General features: G+C 38.1%; 1 protein-coding gene across 2 annotated transcripts in view; it reads right to left on the bottom strand.

Moving 5' to 3' along the window:
- Positions 1–21,820, bottom strand: part of LAMA2 (laminin subunit alpha 2) — a 613,797-nt gene that overhangs the window by 37,984 nt on the left and 553,993 nt on the right. Inside the window, exons 52-57 of one of the 2 annotated variants that reach the window (XM_078447300.2) lie at positions 21,153–21,297; positions 13,466–13,604; positions 10,884–10,895; positions 7,983–8,103; positions 5,379–5,555; positions 1,152–1,300 (exon numbers count right to left, since the gene is read on the bottom strand). In XM_078447300.2, coding sequence (XP_078303426.2) covers positions 1,152–1,300; positions 5,379–5,555; positions 7,983–8,103; positions 10,884–10,895; positions 13,466–13,604; positions 21,153–21,297 — 743 coding nt within the window. The remainder of the gene's footprint in view (positions 1–1,151; positions 1,301–5,378; positions 5,556–7,982; positions 8,104–10,883; positions 10,896–13,465; positions 13,605–21,152; positions 21,298–21,820) is intronic. The other variant, XM_078447301.2, reaches the window with a different exon arrangement.

Below are 21,820 nucleotides of genomic sequence, written 5' to 3'. Positions count from 1 at the left end.
CTCAGTTAGTAGATATTCTGCAAGAATGCTTAGTATCAACATAGCCACAAACCAATGCTCTATATAATAAAAAAAAAAGCCAAGGAAAGCTTTATCATTTACTTAGAAGATACGACATTTTTATTACGTATCTAAACTGTTATCCACACAAGAGGATAATTAGAAAATATGGGTCTGTACAGAACAGCATCTGTTCACTTGAACTCTTGTTAGACCTTCATACTGTTGTCGTATTTACAAATATTCCCTGTGTCTTGAGGTTTTCTCACATTTGATTTCCAGTTCTTTTCTGTGTTTTCAGTCTAATTAAATGGCTTGCTGGTTTGGAGGTCAGAAATCTCTGGGCTTCTGTTTTCTTTTTCTCTAATTGTCCTTCTAAACTGATTACCGGAGTTGTCATACAACATTTTGATGAAAACTACAGATGACTTTCCCAATAAAGGAAATATCAAGTGCCGCAGCGTCGTGGAGAAATGAAAGATGAGTTTACAGCACTATTGCTGCCAATTTTGTGATTCAGGGCTGGGAAGCAGTGCTCTCATGGATCCTTAGAGAGGCAGCCTCCACGCACTGATGGCTGGACAGCAGCCTTCTCCCTTCTCTCCCTCAGCTCTGTTCCCTCATGAAGCCACTCTGCAGGGACCCTGGGCACCTTGAGGGGGGCGGGGACAGGGATGAAGCGTGCACTTAGCAGCTCTCAGTAGGTCCTGCAGCTGCTGCACAGTCCGGATCTGTGACAGGTTTCTAAGCAGCTGCCATAACTGCTTTGGAACCTGAATGAAATAGCAGCTGCCAAAGGCTGCTGGTTCCGGCTGAGCTGTTCTGTGTGTTTCGCTATGCGCATACCTTATTTGAGAAGAGAATATTTGAGAGGTGCGGAGGGAGGGATTTTTCTTATCTATAGCTTCAGAAGATGTATTTGGTTTTTCCAAAGCTGGAGCGGAGAACTGCACAGAATAAAAAATGCTAAGAGAATTCCTAGAGGCCAAGGTAAATGAGGTTCCCGAAGTATGAAACGTAAAGAAGATGAAATTAAGCAACTTGATAGTTTCACAATGCTTTTGTATGACCACACATACGAAGGTCCAGTCTGAGACTAATGTGAGCCAAGGAGTTTATGTTAGTTACAAGTTCTCTAGGGCTACTGTTACCCTTTAGTCCTCTCGACATGAACGGAATGTTCTCTCCCGTCGTGAAACAGACTCGGCTCTGGTTTGACGACAATTTTCCTCATTGTTCTTGTCCCCATGGAGAGATGCACTTCCAGACGGCCCTTGTTCAGGAATATCGCATAATAGGCCTGCAATATCAAGGGGTAGTTGAAGATTAAAGAGGGGTCTCCACTACGACGGCATTAAAGGTTCCCTGACAGATCTGCAGATTCATTGGCTCTGAGATCTTACCTGAGAATTTAAGGCTCAATATTTTCTTAGAGTATTTAAAGTGGCTGACAAAAGCTTTTTAATCATTGGTCACTTTTGCTCGTTAGATGATGTGGAAAGCGGATGTAGGAATACAGGACCCTCCGCAAACCAAATTTGCCATGCTGAAGGTAACAGCTGTGTTTGCACCGGGTCTCTAACTCACAAAACGCGTCAGGAAACAAAGGGTGTCAATCCCTCTCTCTCCTCTTCACAAGTGGACAGCTAGCTTCTGGAAATCAGATCCGACTCCCAATCTCATGGCATTTTGAGTGTTTAGACTGCAATTTGTTCTCTGAGCTGCTGGAATAGATTGCTATCATCAACACGTAACTTGTCTCCCACACTTAGAAAGAAGGAAGACAATTTTTCATCCACAAACATGACTGCTTTCTTCTTGCTACTGTTACTATAGCAACCAGTGTGGTTTTGAGATCAGATTATGAACCCCAGGGAGCTTGAATGCATTCCTTGTCCCCAAAGCTGATGCCACGTGTGCTCCCTTTCTTGTAGAGCATGAGGGCACCATGATCACTCGGTCCGCTGTGAGTCACCTGCAGTGGTGGAGAGGGTTTCAATCACCTATCATAATGCTTTTGATGATTTACTAAATCGTCTAGGCAGCTGTATGTCCAAAGCACCATGTCCAGAGGGCCTGGACTCGTGCTCACCATCCATCAAAGAGGCAACTGCAAACCACTCGCTCAATTAAAATTTTCTCAGGTGAATGACGGTTCGATGTCTCAAACTCCTTTAGCAGAACAGAATCACAAATAACCCTATCAAAACGTTATAGCATCAAAACGTTAGCTTTGGAAAATAAAATATGTCAGTGTAATCAGCATTGGTTCTACAACAGACGTGAACTATTTAACATTGTCTCCTCTTTCAAATAGCACTTCGATGAGATTAAAAAAATGAATATTCATTATCATTAAAATGTTGAAATGTTAACATATTATTTCCACTTTACTTTGTAGTATAGTACTTAATATGTTCTCATTTTAATTGTTCTAATGGGCACATGTTCTATTTTAGGAACTATCCTGAAAGCTGGTGATTTAAGTCCATTTATTTAGTCTTGAAGGGGAGAAATTTGGAGCCAGTAGGTGGTGCTTAATTATCTGACAATGACCTGGGAAAGATATACCCTTTAGTAAAAACCTACTTCACAATGTTTCATCTGGTCCTCTTATTATAACTAGCTTATCGTTCATAATAGTAAGAAAATAATTTTATTTTTCAAGATTAAAAGATAAGGAATTTAAGGGGAAATTTATATAAGTGCTTATGTGCAGTAAGAAATGAGAGAAAATAACACTCTTTCCCCTCTATATTCTTTAAAAAATATTTTTATTATGACTATTTGGTACATTACTCACAACATAAGAGATGTAAATAATGAAGCTATGTTCACAACTGTACAATTAAATGGATACCTGTAAATCTACACCCAATTTAAGAAACAGTATGATCGCATCTTCTGTGAGTTTCCTCCCAACACCATCCCCCAGGTTCACTATCTTAGAGGTAACCACAACATGGAATTCATGTTTATCATTCCCTTGCTTTTTAAAACTTATCTTTGAAAATTCGCATATATATCTGTAAACAGTATGTGGTTTTATGTGTATTTTATTTATTTTTGTTGTGTGTGGACAGGCGAGGGGCAAAGAGAGAGGGGGACAGAGGATCTGAAGCCGGCTCTGCACTGACAGCACAGATCTTGATGTGGGGCTCGAACTCATGAACTGTGAGACCATGACCTGAGCCGAAGTAGGATGCTTAACTGACAGAGCCACCAAGGTGCCCCACTTTTTTTTTTTTTAAGATTTTATATTTAAGTAATTTCTATATCCAATGTGGAGCTCTAACTGACAATCCCAAGGTCAAGAGTTGCACGCTCTACCAACTGAGCCAGCCAGTTGCCTGTTTAGTGTTACTTATATTAGAAATCTATAAAAATGGCATCATACAGTATGTAGTGCATTTTTTTCATTTCTCTTCAGTTTCTAATATTCATCTATATTATTATTTTTTTAAATCAGGAATAGGTATTAAAAGTTACCAAATGATTTCACTGCATCTATTGAGATGATTATATAATTTTTAGATTTTCTGATATTAAAATACTCTTGTATTCCTGAGATAACTGAAGTTACTCATGGTTATACATCTTTGAATTTATTTTGTTTGGTATTTATTTTTCTTAGGGAGAAGAATAAGATTTATTATACAGTATTTTGGATAACATGGGTTTCAACTATGTGGATCCACTTATATGCAGATTTTTTAAGATAAATGCAATACAGTACTATACATGTATTTCTCTTCCTTATGATGTTAATAACATTTTCTTTTCTCTAGCTTACTTTCAGAATACAGTGTATATAATACATTGCATAATACATATAATATACAATATGTGTTAATCGAATGATTATGTTATGGGTAAGGCTTCTGGCCAATGGTAGGATATTTGTGGTTAAGTTGTTGGAGAATCAGGAGTTATATGTGGATTTTTGACTGTGTGGAGGGGAGCAATGTCCCTACCTCCCATTTTGTTCAAGGGTCCACCGTATTACTGATTACCCAATTTTAAATGATTTTTTAAAAAACATAAAATCACAAACAACACAACCTGGTTTATAAGAATGCATGCATATTTAAGGACATATTTGTAAAGCATTCCATTCTTTGGCGATGGCAGACTAGGTAATTCCTATGAACTCTTTCACTGAGAAAAACAAGATCATGTGGAAAAAATATACATATTTAAAAACATTAGATTGAAAGTACCAGAGAAATATGAAGGCAGTAAAGAGTTATGGTGCCTAAGAGACAGCTTTTAACAATCAAATGGCTATGGGCTATGAAAATTGAAGTTCACACCTTATAATGCAGACACTATGTAGGCTTTATGTTCATGTCATGAGTGAAATTGAGCATAGACTACTGTCCATGCTTGTGTTGGTTGTGCTCTATTAACATTCCCTATCCCAGGTCCATTCCCTGCCTTCTCTGTGTCCAGAGAGGGTGGAGTGGGTTAGGCCTCAACAGACGGCATCATGTTGGCTAGTCAAACTGGGAAATTGATCCTAGAAGCAATTTAAATTCGAATTTAAGGTATCCTCGCTGGATATCTACAGATATCCAGATAAGGAATTGGATTTTGAGACAAGAGAATATGATTGTAATTAGAATATATTTTAAGCTTTCTCTCTTTAAATACTCATATGCTAAACCCATACAGAATATAGGTGCAAATACAAGTGTGACTGCACCTAGGACTGACCCACAAGGAAAATCATAATGGAGATAGCTGTCCTAAGAAAGATGATAGGAGAAATGAACAGTGCAAATCTAAATGTATAAAGACAATTTATAGGGGCACCTGGGTGGCTCAGTCGGTTAAGCGTCGGACTTCGGCCCGGGTCACAATCTCATGGTTTGTGAGTTTGAGCCCTGTGTCAGGCTCTGTGCTGACAGCTCAGAGCCTGAAGCCTGCTTCAGATTCTGTGTCTTCCTTTCTTTCTGCCCCTCTCATGCTCATGATCTGTCTCTCTGTCTCTCAAAAATAAATGTTAAAAGGCTTTTTTTTAATAAATTAAAAATTAAATAAAGACCATTCCAAAACCTAAATGTCTCACCCATCTCCTTATAAAATAACTGTTTTGGGGCGCCTGGGTGGCGCAGTCGGTTAAGCGTCCGACTTCAGCCAGGTCACGATCTCGCGGTCTGTGAGTTCGAGCCCCGCGTCAGGCTCTGGGCTGATGGCTCGGAGCCTGGAGCCTGTTTCCAATTCTGTGTCTCCCTCTCTCTCTGCCCCTCCCCCGTTCATGCTCTGTCTCTCTCTATCCCAAAAATAAATAAAAAACGTTGAAAAAAAAAAAAAATAAAATAACTGTTTTATGTAAGAACTAGGGAAAATGCATTGTTAACTGGGTCTGAGAGTACCTGTCCAGTTTGCCTTCGTTTCCTACGAGGTTGTACTGGCGTCCCTCCACTTCCCAAGAGAATGATCCCAGACTCATTCTTGGTGCTGAAGGACAGGTTGATTTCTGTGCCAACATCAATCGGTACAGGGGACAGCTCTACGAAACCAGGCTTTGGGAAGCTGACTGTGTAAACGTTCTGTGGGTAAAAGGGAAAAAGAGAAGAAAACATCAGAAATAAAAATTTAAATTAATTTCTCCATCTCACTCTCCTTCAAGCACTCAGTGGCACCATAAAATACATTGTTTCAGGAAGCATGAAACTCAAGAGTTACATGGAAAACTTAGGAGCAACTGAAGAAATACTATCTCCAGGCATGACCGAACTTTCTAAGCAGTTTGGGTTAAAATAAAAATTCAGGCATCTGCTTTTATTTGAGCACTTTTGATTTAAAATACAGATGATTATCACTGATCAATAACATTTTCTTTTGGTTTAATTCTATCTTGCTAAATCTCTCTTGAAAACAGTCTCAGAATCCCTTAAATACCCTCTGTCAACTAATTGTTTATATTTTATAGATGAGTACGACCATGGCTTATGTCTGCATTTTCCTCAGTGATAAGTCCAAGGTAAGATGTCCACTGCTATCAAATGTATAAATACATTCTAGAAAAATTTAAAAAATCAGGTAAAACCTAAATCTTAAAAACAAGCACACCAAACATTTCGTAGTCCACTTTACTTCTCAAAATGAAAATAGTAATTGTTCTTAATAATAAAATTAAAGCAGTAACATTTCAGATAGTAGCAAAGTGTAAAAGAGAGAAAGCAAAACTCACTCCTTCTCAAAGCTGTTCAGAAGCATATCGCGTTTATCATTCATTGATTCATTCATTCGTGTGTTCATCATGCATGCATTCATTCATTCATTCATTCACAACCTTGCTCTCTCCTCCTTTTTATATTTACACTGAATCTTGATAGGCACATTCCTTTGTAAATTCCTTTTTAAATTTATGTATGTGGGAGATACCTCTCTCAGGAAACATAAATTTCATCATCACTTTTAATGGCAGAAGGACGTTCCATTGTATAAATGTGCTAGGATTTATTTAAGCAAACCCATGTTGTTGGGCATTTTGAGTGCTTAAAACGGTCATTTTCAAAGTTCTGGATTTTGCTGGAGTAAAATCATGGCATCCTCTAGCACAGAATATTTTCCCCCACAGGGTTTCAGGCCCAGGTAAGTGACAGAAGTATTGTAAAATATATCCTCTATTTTTGTTTCCAAATTTCAAATGATAGACTTTTGGATAGTTCTGATAAAACTACTGTGCAGACTTTTCAATATTTATCCACATCATTTCTGCCTCATATTTCAGTTGTAAAATAATTCCTGGTGACGGAAAATTGCCTTTATAGAATTATCGTTTTCACACATACAGGCTATTAATTTTCTGGACAGTTTCCCATCCTCATGTATATATCTTTGGGATGTGGATGAGAGTAGCCTTTGCAACATTAAAGCTCTTAGTAAAACTTCCTTAAAGAAGCCAGCATGGATCCTTAGAGTTCAATTCTGTATTTCCCTAGTCCTTATTCCTGAGCTTCTCATAATGGATATCTATGGCCAATTCCAAACTAGAGCCTCCAACTATGAACCATGAAGACCCCGAAAGTTCTGGTCTCACAGATGGATTCACTTCTCCTTTCTCCTATTCTTCCGTGATTTCCCTGAGCTCTATAGCCATGCTTTAAAATAATTTCAGTTGGAGAAAGCAGTGAAATGAATAGTTGTGTCATATCAAGGTAATCAAAATTTTGTAAGTATGATATTTTTAACATTTTTTAAGAAACAAACTCATTGCTTTCAGGATTCCCATAAACTTCTTACTAATATTTCCTGATGACTGTTGACTCTTGGTCAGAGATATTTTAAGAGAGCAGAGCTGGGTCTATTATTTCTCTCTCCTATGAATCGGCCCCTATCGAAGAGTCAGAGCAGACTAGGTAAATGGAACTAGGGGTAGCTTTGGGTACAAAGAAAAGATCCTGAAGATACCTAACAGCAAAGGACTTTGCAGTCCTGTCAAAGATGGTCTTTGTAGACAGTTCCTAGTCTGTGCCATTTCCAAAGAAAAGCAGGCTTGACTCTCAAGCTGTAGACACGATGCTATGCACTAATGATTATGGTATAAACGATTACTTGTTATTTGTGTAAATTCCTAGTACATTCCAGAAAAAAATTGAAGGCTGCTAATAAAGCTATATATGACACAGGGAGATAAAATAAATCTGAAATAGATTAACAAAAATGAGGAAAGGGAAAAGTAGTATTTGAAAAGGAGAGAGAATCAGAAAAGAGGTTAACATTAAAAATAGATGTTATGAAGTATTATCCATGTGGGAAATTGGTTCACAATTTGGGGTCTTCATCACACCATTTCCTGCATTTATGTGATTATGGTAATTTGTAGAAGTGCTGCAATCTTGCTTTGTTATTTACGTATAGCTAAGAATTTAAAATATATTAACAAGGGATTGCTCCCCGTAAGAGCACCCAAACTAAGTCAATTTAGTCAGATATGAAAGCATTTAGGAAGCCATTAAAAACAAACCAACCTCCAGTGAACATCCTTTGGTAACGCCAACGTAGTCAGGGCTACTGAGTATATTATATGGAGTTCTCGAAATTTCAATATCTTTGAGGCAGCCCGAATATTTCTTCAAATTTACTTCTGGTCTGTTGAAAAGTTACACGGAAAACAAAAGCAACGCCATTAGGGACATGGCAGTATGGTGTTTGTGACTACCGGACACGAGCCATATGGCGCGAACTGACACACGGGCAGGCACGTGTTTCTCAAATTGTGCATATGTGCACACGTGTACCCAGCAAGCCACGCTTCCATTATCCACTGGTTGGATGAAATGGATGTTACCCCATCCTGCAGAAAGAATCTTTATGTAGTTCTTCCTCTCTTTTAAAAATAATCTTACCCACAGCACTTAAATTCACGATACAGGAATTACTGATTTCTTAAGTGCTTCATATGTGTAACAAAATGGTTTTCTTTTTTGTACCAAAGAGTAGATAATTGAGTAGGCAGAGTAATAAAACTATGAGCCAAAAAAGTTAAAATTTAGGGGAAAAATTTAGGGAAAAAATGGGAAACATTTATTTTGAAAAAAAAATTTTTTTGTCATTGAGATTTTTTGGGGGAGAGAAGGGGCAGCTGAAGATTAAGATAATATTATATTTCTCTTTAAAGTTTTAACTAAAACAAAGCCTAAGAAACATTCTTTTGGATTACATAGTCTAAAAAACATACTTAAACATTGGCTTTATAGATTGACCCCAACGTCCTTATTTTATAATGGGGCAATAACAAAATCAAGCAACCAAAGGCACAAAACCCATCTTCCTTAAGGTTGAAAATGTCTTCTATACCCAAATAACACTTGCATGTTTACTTTTTATTCATTATCGCTTAGAAAAAACCCAACATGCTAGCACATGTGAAGTGCTCAATGGACAGCAGCTAGTAGGATGTCAGTGATGATCCTTCTTTATTTAATCGATAGCAACACTGTCCAATAGAACTTTCTGTGATGATGGAAATATTCTGTTCTTCATTGTCCAAATCAGTAGTTTCTGGTCACATGTAGCTATTGGCACTTGAAATGAAGCTTATGCCAATGAGAAGCTTATGCCAAAGATGTTGTTATTTAATTTTATTTAATTTAAAGTTAAGTAGTCACTGTGGCTGATGGCTACCATATTGAATAATACAGGTCTGTTGGGATAAAAAATAATAATACTTTTTTTTGGTGTTAATAAGCATCTGTAAAACCTGCCCAATCAACACCAAAATATTATTAGGATAATGATTAATTCTCTCATTGTCTCATGATGCCAGGTTTCCCTTTTTTGCCTCAATAAAAAACATAGGGCATGCGGAAAAACAGGTGGGAAAGAAAATCAGACACTGGCATGTGTATCAGGTGATTTATGTCATGCCACGTATTTGTTCTGTCTTTTCTGTCTCTGGAACTGCTTCATTTTCTTTGGTCATTTCCCATTATTCCCAAGGTCTCCTCCTTCTGCTCAGTCGATTTGTTATTATGAAGAACATGTCCAACTGGAGGGTAAGGATCTTGCTTATATTCTTATTTATAAAGAATAGGGAATGGGTGAATTTTATTCCCAGTGTTCATTTGCTTCCATATTTTCTTTTAAAGGATGACTGCTTTATCACAAATTTTTCAGAGGTCCTATCAATAAAGTAAGTTTTTTCTACAAGTTATATAGTTCACTGTTTCATGGACACACAATGAACTATTTCAAAACACGATGATTTAGTAGGCTCAATGCTATGAAAAGCACGGGGGATAAGCAATCACATGTGATCAGATTCCTAATGGTAACCACAGGCCTCTTTTCCTCTGTTTGCCTCAAAGGCAGCATTACAAAGCTACACAGTGTCACTCCAGAGTTTTATATATTTCCATTGAAAGACAGCCTTTGCCTTTTAGCCATCCCAGCAAAAAGCATGACTAGGCTCATAACTATATTGTGATAAAACAACTTGGATAATTTTTTTGTATATACTTTCATTTCTATACATTCTAGTTTCTGGTGTTAGGAGTCTACACTTTGTTTTAAAAATGTCTTGGCTAAGTTAGGCCATATTATCTCCTTTCCAGAAATGTGGCATAGCTAGGCTCTGAAATATCAAAACACCAGGCACTAGCCAGAGTGTGCCAGCCCTGCACATCGCTAGGGTTTGATCAGCCACTTACGGAGGCCTGCTGCTCATAGCTTTCATGCTAATGTCTTTCTGCAAACAGGAATTAAAATGCTCCTGGGAAACTATGGGGACCGTCCACAAACTTCGTCACCATTAAGTCAAATACTAGTTTAAAATATATTATTTCCAGAGATTCCTTTTATCTGGCTTCATGGCTAATTCTAAATAAACATGACAATAAATAAACAGCTTTGCAAAGAGGTGCAAGGGCCCTGTAAACATTTGCATATTTGCAGGCTTGCAAAAAGCAGCGAGGCAGTGGTGAGCATTTGGGAGCACAGGCTGATTGTTCAGCAGACAGCATGGTACTTGACAGATGGGAGTCCAGGGTTCAACACAACAGACTGCTCTGCTCTGTCCCCAGAGCTACATCGTGCCCATCAACCTGACCAGCTGACCTTTGCATGTGTGCTCCTGCGTATGTGCACCAGGGGGCACTGTGCGTGGGCAGTTCAGAAAGGAAGCAGAGCAAATCTGTCCTCATAGCTGGTGAAATAAGTGAAATTGCAGCCCGATTCACGGTGGGTGAGCAGCAGCATCTCAGTAAGTAAAGGGCAGCACGAGAACTCTAAGAATGTATTACTTGCTCATGAAATGTACTACGAATTAAGCTGCATAGGTATTGTTCTGCTTCTGCACCACTGCTGTGTCTAAGAAGCCACATTTACCCAACCCATGCACTTGAAGAAGGCATGCATAATTTAAGTTTTACCTTGCTTTCATACTAGGTCAAAGGGAAGAGAAAAAAAAAACAAACAAACACAATTTACTTGCAATTGCATTTTCATTTAGTAAAACAATACACTTTAATCATAAGTCTTTTTAAAAAGTATCACATGGCAATCTTAAAAAGAAGGGAATGTGAAAAACCAACAGAACAGGAAACAGACATATGCCCTTGACCCCTGTGAAATTCGAATCCAAAGATGACCATTTTCTTTCCACACTATTCTATGGGAAATGTTTATTTTGAAGTACAAATGTTTTTTCAAAAATTTTTTTTTAACGTTTATTTTTGAGGGAGAGAGACAGAGCATGAGTGGGGGAGGGGAAGAGAGAGAGGCAGACAGAATCCGAAGCAGGCTCCACACTCTGAGCCATCAGCACAGAGCCCAATGTGGGGCTCGAACTCACAAACTGTGAGATCATGACCTGGATCGAAGTCAGATGCTTAACCAACTGAGCCACCCAGGCACCCCTTTTTCTTTTTCTTTTTTTCAATTTTTTTTAACGTTTATTTTGAAATACAAATTTAAAATACTAATTTTAATCTGTTATGCGCAAACATTGCTATGCTGTAGTATTCATGAGTTGTTGATAAATATTGCCTCTCGATGAGCTTGAACTTAATATATGTAAAAATAATTTATGTTTACCTCATCTTTTGAACTTTACCATATTAAGATCCTGTCTGTGGGCAAAGTAACAGCAAACTAAGAATGCAAAGCTCCTTGCTTACTCACACATATATGTCTAAAGATTGTATGGGGATAATGTACCTTACCATAGAAATACCATAATTATAAAATGCTGTACTGAGCAAGTAAAAACATTTTAGTGACACAGATTTATTAAATATGCAGTCTGAAAATGAATGTATAAACCTATCTCAATATAGCTAACAAATATACCTTTATAGGTAATTCCTAAAATCACTTTATGGTAATTAAAACCAAGTCATCCCTAGAATACATAAAGCTACATCTTGATAGCCTTATTTTGGCTATATTTAATTCACTCATAGGGAATTTAGTTAATGATCTTGCAAAATAAATCTTAGACTGAAGCAACTGTCGGATCTGCATTTATACAGTGCCTGGCGCATAGTAGATTCTCAGCGAACACTTGACAATAACAGATATTTGAGTAATGACCATGTCACAGTCCAAACGCATTTGATCTGCAATGAGTTTTTCTGACCAGACACTGTAAGTGTACATGCTTAACACAAGTATATCGTAATGTGGATGAATGCAGAATGAAGCCCCATGAAGCTTACCAACTTATACTCTTGAAAGGCTGGTATTTAGTTGCTTGGTCCATGAATATAGGTATAGGGAGAAGAGTAAAACTCAGTCTGTATGCTAGCTATCATAAAACGAGATTGAAATTGCACCGCTCGTTTGGGAAATTCAAAAACAAGTGACTACCATATTTCTCAGTTATTCTGAGAATCCCTCCAATCATAATGCGTCTTTTAAGAGAAGACACACCAAGGGGTGCCTGGGTGGCTCAGTCGGTTCAGTGTCTGACTCCTGGTTTTGGCTCAGGTCATGATCTCATGGTTCACGAGTTCAAGCCACCACACTGTCAGTGCAGAGCCTGCTTGGGATTCTCTCTCTCTCTCTCTCTCTCTCTCTCGCTCCCTTTCTCTCCACTTCTCCCTCACTCACACCGTCTCTGTCTCTCCCCAAAATAAATAAACTTTAAAAAAAATAAGAGAAGAAACACCACGATAGGACTTTTATAACCATTAAAAACTAACAAGCCAACTAAACAAAACAAAAATTAAAAACGAGGTAGTCTGTATTTATAGTAAGTTCTTACGGTTTAACCAAGTCAATTCATTCCGTTCTAATTAAACTCAATTAACATTTATTGAGCACCAAGTGCTTTATAACTCTTTTTTCTTATGAGATGTTTTATAACAAGCAGTAAATTAATTAAATACACATGAAATATTTCCTGAGATTTTTTTAGTTTCTTGAGTTTATTTTTTGAACTAAACTATGAGTTAATTATATCTCTCCATCCTGCTATCTAAAAAACATGTGTGAAATTAAAAAAAATGTTGGCAGGGACACAAGAATAACTAATACAGCTTTAGCATTAGACATATGGGAAAGCTCCAACATAGCATTAGTATGCTAATGCTTAGCAACAAAATAGGTTATACTCACAGTATTCTGGAACACTGACTGATTTTTAGAACACTAAGCAATGTCAGTGTGCCATGATCTGCAGTGAATGTGCGAGGAGAAGAGCAATTACAAGACGCACATTCAACTCTAGTTTCCACCTTTAATTACTTTTACAATTCTTTTCATCAGGTGAATATGAGGGAAATAGTGATTTCCATCCATCTCTTCAACAAAGATATCCAATTAATCCTTGGGCGTCTAAATCCTGGTGTTGTTCTAACATGTAACATGATTTTTTTTTTTTTTTAATTAAGCCTTTCTGCAACTAAAGGTTATGCGACATTCCTGTTGTAATTAAACTGCAGAACTCCAGTGAGCAGGGTGGCCATTTAATTAAAACTTAATCCTTAGCTCTAAATATACACTACATTACCTCAAGTTTCTCAGTGTTGGCAGACCACCAAAATATATTTTGTCATCTGCTTTCAAGTCAAGACCAAAGTTGTTTCCAGAAGATAAAGTTGCTAGGTTCTCCTCCTGGTTAGTATCTATATCTACAATTGATATGTTGGCTGTAAAGGAGAGAGAAAGTCTTACTTGAGCGAGACGAACCATGTCTGTATTATCACTGTTACTTCAGGATAAATTTACTTTAATTCTCAAATTAACATTGACTTTCCCAAGCATTTGGACCACGTATATCTATTGAATAATCGCAGAAGCAATGACATCAATAAAATAAAGTATTAAACTATCCACAAAGAGGGCTTAAAAATAATAGCCTGACAAAGGAAAGAAGAGAGGGACTTCTCTGTTTAGTCTGTTTTGTTCAGAAAGCAGATGGGAACCCCTTATCTCATTGATTTTCTCCCCTTCATTCTGACGAGGAGGCTAGGCTCTTTCTGAATTATGTGCTTTCTCACCATAATATTTGCTTAGGCCTAGCCTTTAACTGCTTCATATATTTTGGACCCTTGATGCATACTGAGGCATCAGTTCATTAACATGAAAGATTCAGCCTCTAAATCTTCGCCTGATATTGGATCTGAATTAGCAAGGGTCTGAAAATGGCTATTTAAACCAGTGGATTATAAGGGCATTTCTAAATGTTTATTCTTGGGAACGCTAGTTTCCTGGATGTTCCTGGCTCAAATAAATATGACAAACATTGGGTTAAGCAAATTAAACATATATTTTAATTTTATGACTGCCCAGATCTTCTGACATACTAATGTTCAATGTAATGCTCCAATTGGGGGACATTGAGCAAGAAGTATTTCTCAAATTTATTTGACCATGGAACATTATTATTTTCCCTTAACTCATAACTTTTAGAATAGTACTTTTTTGAAAAACAAAGAAAAATATCAAACTCTAAAATTCCATTGTAATCTGTAGCCCTTTCATTCCAAAAGGAAGTATCTTCAATAAAAACAAACATAATTGCCCTATTAAATAATGACAGGGAGGGGTGCCTGGTGGCTCAGTCGGTTAAGCGTCCAACTTCAGCTCAGGTCACGATCTCACAGTCCGTGAGTTCGAGCCCCGCGTGGGGCTCTGGGCTGACGGTTCAGAGCCTGGAGCCTGCTTCCGATTCTGTGTCTCCCTTTCTCTCTGACCCTCCCCCGTTCATGCTCTGTCTCTGTCTCAAAAATAAATAAATGTTAAAAAAAATTAAAAAAAAAATAATGACAGGGATACCTAGGTGGCTCAGTCAGTTGGGTCTCCGACTCTCGGCTTTGGCTCAGGTCATGGTTTCAGGGTTTGAGAGTTCAAGCCCTGTACAGAGCCTACTTGGGATTCTCTCTCTCCCTCTCTCTTTCTCTCTCTCTCTCAAAATAAATAAATAAAATTTAAAACATGATCAAAAGAAATACCAAACCTATTAATACCTCAAATCCTTAAAGCAGAGTTTTTTCAAAATAAACAGACAATAAAAAACACCGACTGAGTAACTGTCCTATTAAAAATATTCAGCAAATCAAAATATAAAAACTGAATTACTTTCACATACCATATTAATTTTATACACATATAACTTTTTGATCAGATGGTGGCTAAAATAAAAAAAAATTATAAAACCATTTTCAAGACTTTTTCATGCACATTCCTTTTTATCCAGATCAGCAAAGAAGTTTTCATATGGAGCTGTTGACTGGAACATGAAAATAGCCTCTTTCCACAGATCGGGTGCATATTTTAATGGTGTCTGTGAAAATGAAATTCTCCCTCTCTATCACAGGCAAGCCACTGACTGGCGGTAGTTTTCCTCCGTATCCCTGAATGAATATATGCATTTTTAGAAACCATTCTAAGAAAAACTGATTAAAGAGCAGAAAGACATTGAATTGAAACTCACTGGCCCAAGTGTTAACTCCAGCAGAGAGGCATAGGGCGGCATATTTTTACTGAGTTAAAGGAAGAGCTTTACTCTCTCCTTCATGAGTGATAGCAACGAAGTGGGTTCTGCTATGAAATGCTAACACTTGCTTTCATGTCCTGCCCTATTTCTTTCCCTTACAGAATAGCTATTAACATAAAATTTCAGAGTTGATGAGTCCAAACATCATTTATGGGTAAGCAGGGAAATAAGGGTTTTATTAAATACGAGACAAAGAGTAGGGGCTTAGCAAGTATTTTATAATCAATGCTGAGTTGTGGCAAATGAATTGTTACTTTGGCTATTCCTTTCTTCTCTCTCTTAGGTTGAAATCTAAATGATTGTTCTCAATCTTGTGTTTATATCAGTGTACTTCAGGGATATGACACACTTCTAGTGGTGACTGTGGTTCTACTAAGTGACTGTCAAGGCCAGGTGGGGAATGCCACCTGAAAGAGTGTGTCTCAATTTCAAGGGAGGGTGCATTTATAAACTAGTTGAGAATAATTCATATAAACAACTAATCTGGTCACTGAAAAGGAGGGATGACCCACGTTGCTGAAGGCTTATTTCAATTCTGATCCCACTACTCCTTGGATTTCAGTTGTTCTCAGATCTGCAGGGACCTCCCTGCATCCAAACTCAGTAGGGTCTTTTGGTCCTTATCTTAATCCACATCTATGCAGTTTTTGATGTTAACATTTCCTTCCTTCTAGGGAATTGCCTCTTTTGGCTTTCCTAGTGACAGACAACCTTTCTCCAGGTTCTTGTACCTTTCCAACCTCATTCGTGATTTCCTTCTTTGGGATTATTTCTTTGAATATTTCTGAAGTGTTATGTTCCCTAATGCGTCTCCATCTGGCCGCTTCTTGGGTTTTAGTTATCCAGGGAACCTCCAGTTTATATCTACTTACTTTACGTTGACAACTCAAAAATATATATGTCTGGACCTGATTTTGCCTAGAAATCCACATTCAACAGATGAGACATAATCATCTGTATATCTTCTCGGTACTTCAAACTAAACACATTCCAAATCAAAATGATTATCTTTTTACCCAAAAATCCTTATTATTTATTTGGTGGCACTATGACCCCCACCCAATCTCCTAAATTAGAGACTCATGCTGACTGTCTCCTTGCTATTCCACATCTAATCAACCAAGAGTCCTGCTAATTTCATCTCCTAAATAACTCTAATATCTACCTTATTTTTTTTTTAAAGTTTTACCAAACTATAATTGACACAATAGAAGTTGCTTATGTTTGAAGTGTACATTTTACAGGTTTTTACACATGTATACATCTGGGAAACCATCACCACACTAAAAACAAAAAAAGTGAACATATCCATCACCCCAAAAGTTTCCTTATGCCTCTTTGTTATCCTTCCTTCCTGTGCCTCCCTACCCAACCTAATTCTCATGTAGCCTCTGTTTTCTGAGACTATAGGTTCATTTGTGTTTTCTATATATTTGACATAACTTTTTTTATGTATGCCTTCTTTCACTAGCAATATTTATTTTGATATCCATCCATTTTGTGTGCAGATTACTAGCTCACTATTTTTATTGCTAAATAGTATTCCATTGTGTGGGCTATGTAACAATTTGTATATCTATTAACCTGTTAACAGCTGATTTAGTGTTCTGTTTTTTGAGGCCCACAAAGAAAGACGCTATGGACATTCTGGTAAAGGTCTTCGTATGGAAATATGCTTCATGCGTCTTGCGTGGATACTTAGGAGTGGAATGGCTGGTTCATATAGTAGGTATATATTTAACCTATTAAGAAACTGCCAACCCAGTTACCAATGCGGCTGCCCATTTTCCATCCTCTTCAGCAGGGTATAGGAGCTCCAGTTACTCTCCATTCTTGCCAGCCCTGGGTATGTTCAGTCTTTGTAACTGTAGGCATTCTAATAACTATACGATGGTATCACACTGTGGATTTATTTTGCATTTCTCTAGTGTCAAATTCCACTGTAGCTCTTATTTCAAGTCATCATACATCTCCTGCCCGGACTATTATTGAACCTAATTGGTCACTCTGCCTTCAGTTTGATCTTCTGAAAATTTCTCTTCCTTATTTCTCCTTTCTCGGATTATTTCTTTACAGCCTCCTTTGTGGAGTCTGCCTTTATTATACCCCTTCGACACTGCTGTGTGCTTCAGGGCTTTGGATCCTCTCACTCTAGAAATGGCTGCGTGGTTTTTCTCATCTCTATTCAGCTACAACTATTAATGACATGATAATGACTCCAAGCTGCCCATCTCTCCTAGAGCTCTGTGAAACCTCAGGTACACATAACTGATTGCCTGCCAATTACACAGCTTCCCTAGGCTGCTCAAGATATTAAGAGTACCTTTCATACAATATGTCCAAAATAGAATCCAGCATCTTTTCTAGAAAACCTATTCTTTTTTTTTTGTATCCAATAGCTTGGTACATGGCACTAAAATATGTTTTGTTGTTTAAGAAAAAGGAAGGAATTATTCTTGATGTCCCTTTTTAAAATATTTAGCCTCCATGTTGAGTATATCATAAATAAAGCTCCTTGATTTTAAAATGCTTGACATCTTTCATTTCTACTCTTTCCTCTCCATTCTTATGCTTTCATTCTCCTCACTGTTCACCTGGTTTACTGCGGACTGCAGCAGCCCCTGAAACTGTCAGATATCTACCCTTTAAAGTTTTCCGTGGGAACTTTACTAAAGCACAAATCTGATGGTGTCACATTTTAGATTAAAACTCTTAGTAGTTCCCTACAGCTTTTAGGATAAAGTTGAAATTCATAAGGCCTTTTATGAACTGGATCTGTTATCTCTCTAGCCTCATTTCATAAATTTTTTGGCAACATACATCCTGTTAGGCTATGGATCTACTTGTAGTAACTATAGTGGCCAAGTTCAGGCTACTCCAAGATGAGCCACTTATATACGAAGACTAGTGTGAGCTAAAAAGCAATCAAAACCAGGGCTCCTGGGTGGCTCAGTTGGTTAAATGTCTGAATCTTGAGTTTGACTCAGGGAATGATCTCATAGTTCGTGGGAGTAAGCCTCATGTCAGGCTTTGTGCTGTCAGCACAGAGCCTGCTTGGGTTTCTCTCTTTGCCTCTTTCTCTCTGCCCCTCCTATGCTGGTGCACACACTCTCTCTCTCTCCCTCTCTCAAAAATAAACACATTTAAATTTTTTTTAAACAAACAATCAAAACCATTTTCAGTGATGTGGATGGAGCTAGAGTGTATTATGCGAAGTGAAATAAGTCAAATACCGTATGAGAAAGACAAATACCATATGATTTCATTCATATGTGGAATTTAAGAAACAAAGGAACAAAGGGGAAAAAAGATAAACCATAAAACAGACTCTTAACTGTAGAGAACTGAGGGTTACTGGAAGGGAGGCAGGTAGGGGAATGGGTTAAATATATGATGGGTATTAAGGAAGGTACTTGTGATAAGCACAAGTACTCACATCCAGGTATTGGATGTAAGTGATGACTAAGTTCTATACCTGAAACTAATATTGTACTGTATGTTATCTAGCTGGGATTTAAATCAATACTTGTAGGAAAAAAGCAACCAAAACCCGGTTGATTCAGGAAAAGCCCTTTTCCTCCCCCACACTGCTGAGAAGAATTTAGATAGAGGACCTGCTCCCAGAAGAGCACTATCACCACAGATAATGACATTGCACTGTGAACTAGGTGTAGTTGACAGAGAGAGGAACCTAGCAAGGCCTGTCTGATCAAAGTCTTTGGTGTGCCATTGTTTCTGAGTGGCTCAACAAACATTTATTCAGGAAACATTTACCCCCTCCCCCACCCTTTCTTTTTATCTTCCTGTAAATTGCATTCTTCCCTTTGAAGTCCTAGACCCCTACCTTCTTCTCAGTTCACAATGACACATATACTTCATTTTGCCTGTCTTTGGAATTTCCATGTGTGTGTGGATTCCCTGCATGTACACGATCAAATCGGATTTTGTCCTGTTAATCTGTCTCACGTCAATTTGATTCTTAGGTCCAGCTAGAAGGACCCAGAAAGGGATGGGAAATTCTTGCTCCTCGACATTAACTAAAGCCTTTCCCAAATCGTGTTCAGCAGAATGCTAGTCTTGCATAAATGGAAAGATTTTAGTGATCGTAGAAGTTTGGGAAATGTTGGGTCAAACAGAGTAAAACACTCTTCTTAAGTATTATGCAGAGCCTCCCCCATGCAAATGTGCACTGTGCCTCTTTTATGCTGAAACAATGTATACGGCAGTACTGCAACTTATATAAGCACAAACCAGGTTTTGTTCCAACTGAGGAGTTTCTCCAGACCTCCATATTACAAGGAAGAGCAACTGGAAACTGATGTCTGATGATGTATGATGCTCTCTGAGGCCTCTAGGCTCTCACACAACATTCACCTCTCTGAAGTGTCCAAAGGTGCTGTCCATCCAGTGAAGTTCTCAACTCCTGCTCGTGCCTCAGGGCATTTGCCAACCTCTCTGTGTGACTTAAACATCTCTCTCCTGAGATTCCTAGCCTACTATACTTTTTTTTTTTTAAGTTCATTTATTTATTTTTGAGAGAGCGAGAGAGAACATGCAAGTCGGAGAGGCACAGAGAGAGAGAAAGAATACAAGCAGGCTCCTCACTGTCAGCGCGGAGCCTGACTCCCAGGTTGAAATCATGAACCTTGAGATCATGACCTCGGCCAAAATCAAGAGCTGGACGCGTAGCCGACTGAGCCACCCAGGAGTCTCCATCTACTATACCTATTTTGACACAGCAATTAGCTTTTCTCACCATTGATTTACTTGCCTATCTCCCCCGTTAGAGTGCAAGTTCCTTGAAGGCAAGGACTTGTGACAGACCTCACTCAGTTCTTATGCAATACTTATGCAGTTCCTTTGCGGTGTGTGCTTGCCAGATATTTGTTAAACACAGGAATGAAGAATGGTGCAAAGTTAAACCGAAATTCTCATGACATATCACATTGGCACAATGAAAACTAATTAGGTTTAATTTTATAAACAGAAGTATCAAAGTTCCATTTGCAGATATTGGTAATGCTATAGTACACAGAGTGAGGGGAATTATACTTAAATAACAGTAGCAGCACACTAAGACCTAAGAGACTTGGATTTCTATCTTGCTTATGAGATCTTACATATATACGTCTCTGACCACATGTAAGTTTGAGCCTACGTTTCCCTTTCTCTAACACCAGAACAAAATACCTGCTCAAATCAGCAAATGAAAAAAATGTTGAAAGAGTTCCTGAACTATAAAGAGGTTACATTATTGTTATTCGATTATTTACTTGCACACATACAAATATTTGGCCTTTTTAAAAAGTAAAGAACTTGTAACTGTGCCACCACCCTTACAAATTGCACATGTGAGTTGCTCTAAAGGAAACATCTTGGTAAAATAAGAAGGAAAGACAAGCACACAACCTTTTCAAACCTACTACAGGATATAATTTTACAAGTTGTAAGATAGTTTGATGTTTTCAAATTAAGCTTTCAATGTTCAAAGAAAATGACAGAGAACCATTTGCCTCTTCAATCAGTCATGTGTAACCCAAGTCACCTATCATCTAAGCCAAAGAGATGAGTGTATCCAATTTTCACAGAATTTGTGAGTACCTAAAATTACAGACAGGGTCTTCCTCATGATTAGATACATGGGAACGTTGGATAGCATGATTAAGGCTCACAGTGCATTATTACCATAGAAACTCACCTTGTTTCTGAATTCTTGACAGGGTGAAGGATTTCCATTTCCCATCATTATGGTTTTGATTGCTAACAACGGAAGCCATTCCTGAACCCAGATCATAGCTGACTTTTACATGCCCATCGGTGAGTTCTACACTCATGAAATCTTTCTATGATGAAGTAAAAATATATCAGTGATTAGATACGCAGCGAAACATGAGTATTCACTTTCTTTGTGGGGTTTATAATAGGGCCTTATGGCTAAGTCGCTAAATGTGTTGATCCATAAGTGACATCCGTTTTTTTTTTTTTTTTTTAAATTTTTTTCAACGTTTTTTATTTATTTTTGGGACAGAGAGAGACAGACAGAGCATGAACGGGGGAGGGGCAGAGAGAGAGGGAGACACAGAATCGGAAACAGGCTCCAGGCTCCGAGCCATCAGCCCAGAGCCCGACGCGGGGCTCGAACTCACGGACCGCGAGATCGTGACCTGGCTGAAGTCGGACGCTCAACCGACTGCGCCACCCAGGCGCCCCAGTGACATCCGTTTTAGAAACAGAATTGGTACTAGTATTTTGTGAATGTTGGTGGGTGTGATATCATGGTGTCAATGGTCAAAACCAATTACTAGGGCATATCCTTTTATGACAGAAGAATGAAGGAGGTTCCTATGAAAACATATTAAGCCAACT

Source organism: Panthera onca, chromosome B2 (genome assembly GCF_046562875.1).
Source record: "Panthera onca isolate mPanOnc1 chromosome B2, mPanOnc1 haplotype 2, whole genome shotgun sequence".
In the NCBI taxonomy this organism is placed as follows: Eukaryota; Metazoa; Chordata; class Mammalia; order Carnivora; family Felidae; genus Panthera; species Panthera onca.
This window is presented reverse-complemented; position numbering and strand designations above follow the sequence as displayed.